Source organism: Bipolaris oryzae (genome assembly GCF_000523455.1).
Source record: "Bipolaris oryzae ATCC 44560 unplaced genomic scaffold scaffold_364, whole genome shotgun sequence".
NCBI lineage: Eukaryota > Fungi > Ascomycota > Dothideomycetes > Pleosporales > Pleosporaceae > Bipolaris > Bipolaris oryzae.
In genome coordinates this window covers 1-9,035 of record NW_006911640.1, presented here as the reverse complement: position 1 = coordinate 9,035, position 9,035 = coordinate 1, and the positions used below count along the sequence as shown (strand labels likewise).

The 9,035-nt window shown below is 45.0% G+C and overlaps 3 protein-coding genes across 3 annotated transcripts; 2 read left to right on the top strand and 1 right to left on the bottom strand.

Moving 5' to 3' along the window:
* Positions 1–1,326: 1,326 nt before the first annotated feature.
* COCMIDRAFT_31210 (uncharacterized protein) lies at positions 1,327–1,983 on the top strand (the record flags this gene model as incomplete). The annotated part of the gene is made up of 3 exons (XM_007695617.1): positions 1,327–1,393; positions 1,426–1,511; positions 1,642–1,983. The coding sequence occupies 3 exons, from the start codon at positions 1,327–1,329 to the stop codon at positions 1,981–1,983; spliced, it is 495 nt and encodes a 164-aa protein (XP_007693807.1).
* An 803-nt stretch (positions 1,984–2,786) lies between these two features.
* COCMIDRAFT_110858 (uncharacterized protein) lies at positions 2,787–4,007 on the bottom strand (the record flags this gene model as incomplete). Its single annotated transcript, XM_007695616.1, has 1 exon — positions 2,787–4,007. The coding sequence occupies one exon, from the start codon at positions 4,005–4,007 to the stop codon at positions 2,787–2,789; it is 1,221 nt and encodes a 406-aa protein (XP_007693806.1).
* Positions 4,008–6,011: 2,004 nt separating this feature from the next.
* Positions 6,012–7,797, top strand: COCMIDRAFT_10261 (uncharacterized protein; the record flags this gene model as incomplete). The annotated part of the gene is made up of 2 exons (XM_007695615.1): positions 6,012–7,263; positions 7,319–7,797. 2 exons carry the CDS (start codon positions 6,012–6,014, stop codon positions 7,795–7,797), a joined length of 1,731 nt encoding a protein of 576 aa, XP_007693805.1.
* Between the last annotated feature and the right edge of the window lie 1,238 nt (positions 7,798–9,035).

Here is a 9,035-nt window from a genome sequence, read left to right as displayed (position 1 = left end):
TATATTACTACCTGCTAAGCCTATTACTAAAACTACTACCCGCGGCTATAGTATATAGTTACTAAGTAAATATTAGTAGATATATATTAAATATATAATTATACTAGTACTCTACTAAAAAATCTTATAATAATAGCGTTTTAGTGGTAGTTAAAAGCTTCATTTTTTAGTGAGCTCGCATTTTGGTGGGGTGTTGCATTGGCTGAAGTGTTGCATTGGGTGCGCATGGACAGTAGGCCAATCGGATCCTGCGGAGTAGATCCTGGGGGAACATAGTTTTAGCCAAGACTCAACAAACAACAGAGATGCAAGGGACGGAGATTTAGCCGACGAACTATGAGAGGTTTGAAAGGTAGAAAGAACAAAATGATAAAAGCTTTTTGAAAGAAGAGATCAGGAGGGTCCTAAAGAATGTAACTGTTCACTAGAGCGTTACAATGGAACCGAGTTATCTACTGGAAACATTTCAGCAAATCTGGAACTTGGAAGTAACCTATCCTTCCCAAGCTAAGTCGCTGTAGGGTATTTATCTAGATACCCATCCATTAATCTATGCTAATTGAAGTCAAGCTCCTATTTAGAAAGAGACCGAATAATAAAACAGTTTTATCAAGTTCCTTTCTATCAGGGAAGCGTAGCGAACGACTAAATGCGACAGGAGATGGATAATATGGATACCGTGGCTCTAGACCCTGATAAACTTTGTTATTAGACCATATTGTATCCTTCTCTTACCAATCGTGATTAAAGGATAATTACTGGCTACGACACTCACCAAGTTCACTAAACGTTACCCCGTGGCATACCGACTTCACTTTGTGACTGTCTTTTTCAAAGTTGCCTAGCTAGCGTTCGTGTTGAAGTACTTTCGGTAAGCAATCATGGCCTGTACGTCAATCCTAATCAACATTGTTCTAGTGCAATCGGGCGATAACCTATGTTAATCCAAGGGGCCGTTGTTTGCTTCATCATTCATCTTCGCAGGTTTTGTACCCGTGCCTGTGTGGTTGCCTCTTCAGGTAGTACACACAGCGGAAGGTCTTAGATTTCTACTCATGTTGTTAGCATGGATATCTCTTCGTGCCACAGAATTCTATTCAGTGAAATCAATTATGAAGGCATATATAGACGACTCCATAACTGTGCCGTGTTATTACAGACCAAAAGGCCCAACTCGTTAGACAATGGCGAGAGCTCTATCCATCACGTATGGAGCCTATATGGCACCAGTAAAAAGGACAGTGCCGGTGGTAATTCGTGTCGTGCCTGGTCGGGTGTAACGTAGCCTTGCCAACTAGACCAGGAACAACACTAGCAATAGGAGCTATGGCGCCAACCGCTGCACCCAAGATGAAACACGAACGCCTCGGCAAAGGCCACCACCACAAGTGTTGTAAGTGCAACACGCATCACTCTCGCACTCAGTGTTGGAATCTCCGCCTCTCGCGATTCACATAGATTTACTAGCCCAACATCATACACTATCATTGTGCACACTTGGCTCCCAAAAGGTATTTGCATTCGACGCCGAGAGAATGTGATCCAGGGGCTGTGCTGACGCTTAGTCACGGAGCAGGCAGTACTCTAGGCCCTATTTAGTTGGTGTGCTTGTGATGACTGGTAAGGCTGGGTCCAAAGAAGCGGCCGAAGATGAACAAGACGAAAAAGACAAAGAAGAAGAAGAAGAAGAAGAAGAAGAAGAAGAAGAAGAAGAAAAAGCCACAAAAACATTGCAGAAACCACTGTTATGGGTTCTGGACACGTGTTGCTGGTCATTTTAGCACAAGGCCTAGTGTACACGCACACCGGTTGTTGCATCAGGTTGACAGCATGGCAATTGACGCCATTGGTGCATGTAATGCTGCCCGGGCTGCAATTGTGACTACTAGGAATTATGCTGCCAACGATGAATGCCTCAGCGCATCACGTTGCGATAAAGAATCTGGCAGCGGGCCAGGGCAAAGAGATTGTACTGCATATTGAGGGATGCAGAAACGTTGACGATATGAGAAATAAAGGACGCTGAGGTACTTAGATTGTAACGAGAGGAGATGTTTCGATAAGACTTTCATGATATAAGACAGAAATGGCAAGTTCATACGGCGGCTTTGTTTTATGTTCTGCGACACCATACTACTTTGGAGTCCACGCTTGGGTGCATGATCGATTTTTGATTCTATTAGGAAATTTGGTTCTTGTATTCCTGCGGCACTGAACGCTCCACATTGGGCTTGACGTATCACATCGGCCAATGAATTAAAGAGTCCTGACTCGAGGCCAGATACGATTCCTAGCGTTACTGCGGTGCCAAAAATAGCGATATGGGCAATAGTGTCCTTAGTTATTGATGCACGGTCCTGTATAAGATATTGTTACAAAGTGGTGAAGCATATGTGAAAGATTACCAATACACTCAATACAAGTGTAGTGCTACTTCTACACAAAGAGTGAACCAAGGCAGCTCGAAAAATTGCTTGCAGATTCTGATTGTCTAATTAGAACTTACTGTTCAAGTACACGCAGCTTCGCTAGCCCTCTTCACTCACAGCACTCACCACTCTATGCTACCTATGGTGAGAGTTTTTTCGACCAGCCTATTGTAACTGAACTTATACTTGCGCCTGCTCCTTTTGCTCGTGAGCCTATACCCTGTGCCCTGTCATCTGTGGCTAATTATGCAGAGGCAAACTGTAATATTTTACCATTCTCCCCGAGCAAGTGACATCTTTTTTAGCGTGGTGTGTGGAAACACTGAACTCATTTACTAGTCTGGATATACAGAATATCTAATGTTCATCTAGTAATGTACCTCTCTTCCAAGGCTGAGTAACTGGGAAATCAACTTTACAGGGGAGGGCATCCTGGTCCCAGTATAACGTTGCGTGTCTGAACCATGCTGCATATGTTCCATCAGAAACATCAGAGCCTTCCTTGTCCCTCCAAAGACTTCCCAAAGTCTCCTTGTATACAGCCAATATCATTCCGTGAGCCAATTTGAAGCCCCAGCTGTTCTGTAGCAATGTCTGGATGATTTCCCTCGCCTTCTTCTGCTTATCATCTTCCTTTGCCCCTTGCTCTGGCATCTTTGTTGACATCAACTCGAATTGTGCCCTTCCATTCCATCCAGTCAACTCGTTGATGAGCTGACTCCCGCTCATGAAGTCGATTCCGTACACATGATTTTCAACGTAGTCTGGCCCATTCCATCCTTCTACTTCGTCAACCAGACCCATGACCAGACTGACGACCTGGCCTTGTATGATATAGTCTGTCAGCATCTTTCCAGCTTCTTCTTTGTTGATAGTAGGCTTTCCTTCCTCTTTCATTTCGAAAGAACCTCCCTGCAAAGGGACACCTTCCAATAATGGATGTGCGTGCAGTCCCACGGTATCTGTTCGACCCTCCCAAAGTTTGAGGAAAAGTCTGTGGCAACGAGCGAATAGTTCATTGCCTGCTTTACAAGCAAAGAAGTAATTTGTAAGATTTCTTCCCTGCTGCTGTGGGCCTCTGTAGCTCAAGACCTCATAGCCAGAGGAGTGGTCTCCGATGGTTTCGTTCCACAGACGATCTATATCCCCAATCTGTATCATCCCAACGTCCGCGTAAATGCCGCCATATGTGAGTAACAAAGGCCAGCGGACAAGATCGGACGTGTGTTGCGCGGCGTATCTTCCACCTATCTTACCATCCACAAAAGCATCAGGAAACAAATTCCGATCTTTTATGTCTAGAAGGTTTGCGATGTTCAGGGTATCGTCGGGATGGCAACTGATCACGCGGATCGTCCAGCCCCTCTTCGAAAACCGACGATGCCAGGTCCGAATGTTGCGCTTTGTGTAAGGATGTAAGGCGCTGAACCCAGCATGCCAGAAGAACCATATGTTCTTCTGACTGACGACAGGTCTCACACTCTGTAGCTCGGAATCGATCTCTTCATCTGGGCGGAGATCGAGTCTTTCATGCGAAACAGTATGACAGCCCCTAGGGAGAAGGTGGTAAAAGCTCATTATATAATGACGTGATTTATTATTTCCCTTATGTATGCCTGTTTGGACTATTTTAAATAGCTTCGAGATTGACATAGTCATGATGAGGTGATATGACTCATGCTGGACGATGCCAAGCAAGGGATCCATCTATCGTGCACGTGTGCGCAATGCACCTCCAATACGCGTGTATGTGCAACAATTCAACGATTATTACACAAAGTGAGAATTTGGATATTAAGACAACCATTATCCAGACGAGAGAGATTTCTGTAAAAGGTAGTGATCATCTCTACAAGGCATCGTACGCCGTGCGTATGAATGCGAGATTTGTGCAGCCGCCATCGGTACACTAGCAGACATAAATTAATGAACTCTGCGAGTAGCGTAAGCTAATTACAATAGCGTCTACTAGACGCAGCGACAGCTATCCAGCCATGATGTAGCGGCGCGAGAGGGGCTAACACAGCGTAGGATCCCTTAAACACACAAGTATCATAGGAGTAATTTGATTCCTTCCTGCAGTTAACATGGATGGGTTTTTCCTAAGCTTCTATAAGTAATATATAGCAGCTGTAACATCGAATTGCCACGCTGCATGTAACATTATAGCTTGGTTGCTGGACGATTTCAAATCCAAGGTCAGAATTAACCTTCGTCTACATATCAACATTTGGACATTTCTTTGCTACAGTCTCGATACGGTCCGACTTGTCTGACTAGCATCTGAAAGGATCTACATTGCAGCAACTTGGTCGCGTCTCGCATCTTACAGTACCTAAAGGCGAGCATCTGTGTCGCTAAGCCTTGAGATCGGTGAGTGAGATACCATATTTTACAAGCGTCCTCACCGCCTTAATTTGCTCTCTGGCCTTGGTATTTGCTGTTTATTTAACACTACCAACATTTAAGGGACCATAAGTGTGCACAAGGGGCATCCGATGTGCAGCATTCCAAAAGATGGCCCTGTCCTTGGTCTAGGCTATTTCAAGCGGGCAGTAGACCAATTTCCAGAGTTCAGGGTCTTACTAAGACTTTTTGCAGCTATCTTTGTTGATGCAAATGCGTGAACAAAGTGGAGTTTGTTCAGCTCACCTGCAGATCTCCCAAAGGGCATGAAAGAAAGACGGGTGTGTAGGAGTCAATTATGTCTACTTAATATTTACTAATATTAGGCTACTTTACAGAGTCACAGCTCTTACAAGTTTTGTCTCTATAGAATAACTATCAAGGTTGGAATTTTCATCAAAACAAAGAGAGACAATTTGACTAAAACCTGAAGCCAGGACTTTGCTCTCCATGTTTCGAACATCTTCGTTTACTAGGATGTTTTTCGTTACACTAGTGCTTAATAGACCCAAATGTGGCTTGCTATTTTTTGTATGTAATGGTAGGTTGATACGCCATAGCCCAAAGATATGATCAAAATAAATAAAAAAAACTATGTGCTTTCATTTATACACTGCCATCACTTGTACGGTGTGTGACCTCGAGCTTGGTCGCATTACATACACGTGCATCGATCTAGGCCTAAACTACGTTACATCACTAGGCTCAAGAAGGAAGGTCTCAAGTAGCTTGGCAAAGACCTGCCATTCGCAACCAAGGCCGATAAGCTTTGCTCCACTACACTTGGCTATGATTTGTGCCTCCTTCTACTTTTAGCTAATCACCGTTGTCTTTTGCCATCTTGGACTCGGATGCGAAGCAGCGCAATTTGGAAGATGACGGGTTTAAACGCTTTGAGAATTGGACAGCGAATCACGCCGGCATGCGAGTTGTGTCCATGAGCTAGTGGCAATGATGAGCAGACTTTAGCCAAAATCGTGTTCGAGTTCAGCTGCATTCTATTTTTGCGGTGTTTATATAATATGTGGTTGTGGACTACAACCTTTTCTGGAGTCCATTTCATTCATTCTCACATCTGAATCTGTGGCCTAGTTGGTGAGGCTCGCATTTCACTCGACTTTCCCTTGGGAGATTGCTCCCGGTGTTCATTTCCATCCACTTGAGGCCCTCACCGATATGCGGTCCTCGAAATTGATAGCCGCGCTCGCTCTTGCGCTGCTGCAGAGTACCAACGCTCTGAATGGAGCCATTCAAAACCAATGGGATTTGCTTGCCCAGATGGGCCTCAATTCCGATGATACGCCTGTTGAAGAGTACTCTGCCAAGGTTGCATCCTCCAAATCTGTGAAGTCCGCATCAGGTGGAGAGATATCCGCTTCCCTAGCTGCTGACCCCGGGCCTATCGCCCCTGAGTATATTGAGCTCCCACTGGATCACTTCGGATCGGGCGCTGGCAAATTTCGCAACAGGTACTGGGTCAACACGAAAAGCTACAAACCGGGCAGCCCAGTCTTCATCTATGATGTGGGCGAAGCTAACGCCAACACAAGCTCTCAGTTCAGGCTCCGTAACGAAACCAGCTTTTTCAAGCAAATAGTCGATGAATTCAATGGTATCGGCATTGTATGGGAGCATCGATTTTATGGCGATTCGTCACCCATAGATATCTCGATCGACACACCAGCAGAGGCTTTTAGGTTCTTAACGTCAGAACAAGCACTTGCGGATGTTGACCGCTTCGCGAAGCAGTTTACCAGGAAAGAATTCAATGCAACGCTCACTCCTGACCAGACACCATGGGTCTTCATTGGCGGTTCCTATCCTGGAATGAGGGCTGCGTTCATGCGCAACTTGTACCCTGACACCATCTACGCTTCGTGGGCTGCTTCGGCCCCAGTCGAGGCTAGAGTTGACCAGACGTATTACTTCGACCCAATATGGCGAGGCATGAACGCAAAGGGCTTTGGAAATTGTACTCGGGATATCCAGGCTGCAGTTAGATATATGGACGGGGTCATGGACAAAGGCGAGCATGCCGCTGCTAAACTAAAAGAACAATTCTTGGGTCTAGGTGCTGCTAGTAGCTCGAATGCTGGATTTGCGGACGCGCTTACTCTTATCGCCGCGAGATGGCAGTCATACGGCGTAGAGGGTGATATATATGGGCTCCGCCAATTCTGTGACTGGATTGAAACCGACCTTGCGAACGGAAAGACTGCACCCAAAGAGGGATGGGCACCGAGCAGAGGCGCCAAGTGGGTGGTAGATAGGTGGTCCACGTATCCCAACTTTGTGACCATGGTAAATGATTATTTTGAGCTGGAGTGCTCGGGTCATGCAAACAAAACAGGTGGAAATTGCATCTTGGACGGTGCTTTCAAGGATCCTGCGACGATTAGTTGGACGTGGCAATATTGCACCGAATGGGGTATGTCTCGAATGTATTCCCTCGAAATACTTCAACCGATTCTAATCAAGTATAGGGTTCTTCCAGGCCGCCAATATCGGCCCACATCAACTCATTTCAAAGTACAACTCGATTCAGCACCAGCGCGATATATGTCATCTCCAATTCCCTAATGCGACTGCTCCTCTCTTCCCGGAGTTGCCTAACACTAAAAACACCAACAAAGCCCTTGGTGGATGGTCAATTCGACCATCAAATACTTATTGGTCTAATGGGGAGTTCGATCCTTGGCGCCTGAATTCACCTGCTTCTGACCTGGATTTTGCACCAAAGGTTCAAATTACACAAGACATTCCCAAATGCGGAGTGAGCACCGGAAAGGACAAGTTGTTCGGTATGGTTCTGAGAGATGCGGCACATTGCTTTGATTTCAGGACAACGGGCGTTACTGTTCCTGATGGAGTCAAGAGTCGAGAACTGTTTAAAAAGGCCTTGAGAGAATGGCTGCCATGCTATCGTCCAAAGAAAGAAGTTGAAAAACGATGGAATGCTTAGACTTGGAAGATTTCAGTCATCATTATGGCTCACTAATATAATCCATCCTATCACTTGACAAACGTGAGAGCGTTTCCTTACTTTTGCGCTAGAATATAGGATAGGGCCATGGGCCTGGGCGACGTTTCTTTGAGCTATAATCGGCTGCAAACCAATACTTTATATTTCCCAATGTGTATTTAAATATTTATAAGTTCAAGCTCAATCACACAAACAAATTATGCTCCATCATGACGGATCGAGCTTAAGAAAGTGATCACGAGGTATCGAACCGATTTTGTTCAAAAACAGCTGAAGACCAGCTAGCATATGTTTTCTAGTCGTGAGGAAAAGCCGATGCTAGCTAAGTCTACGCAATAGTCAGGCCGTGGTACGTATAGAAGCTAAGTGTGGGAGCGTCGAACCAAAATTCTGTGGATAGCGCCGAGATGTCATAGGGGATCCTTCCGAGAAGGGCCGACTGCTCACAGGGAGGCATTCTGCTTCATCTGGGTGGAAAAATCGAAGGATGTATTCAAGCTGGCTAGAAAATGAGCATGTTGAATGCATCACTGAGTTTCCCTTCTTATAATGCGAAAAACATATATTCAGACTATAGGTTCACTTGAGCTCTCACGAAGCTATGTCTGATGTGCTTAGCTTGGATACATAAGAGCAAACTCAAGAGCAGCTCCAATGACAATAGAAAAGCGGCGCATTGGTTGAGCTCAAAGTCTCCGTATGTGACTAGGGGCAATGATCTTGGGGGATTTGCAGATGGGCCCTGGCAATTGCAGTGGGGCAGGTCAATCGAGATCTCGGCGATCAGCAATCTTACGGCACAGCATATTCCCATATAGATCTAATTCTGCACTCAATGTTTACTCTGCTTCAGAGGCGATAAATCAATGCAAATTTTTTGATGCGCCATCATCGCTTTTTGCGCATTTGAGTTGTTCCAGAACTTATCAGTTCCGTGTAGTGAAATTAGCGCCAGGCAAATTCTGAAGGGTGGCGTAGACGCTACTGTCCGTGCGCACCCAATGCAACACTTCAGCCAATGCAACACCCCACCAAAATGCGAGCTCACTAAAAAATGAAGCTTTTAACTACCACTAAAACGCTATTATTATAAGATTTTTTAGTAGAGTACTAGTATAATTATATATTTAATATATATCTACTAATATTTACTTAGTAACTATATACTATAGCCGCGGGTAGTAGTTTTAGTAATAGGCTTAGCAGGTAGTAATATA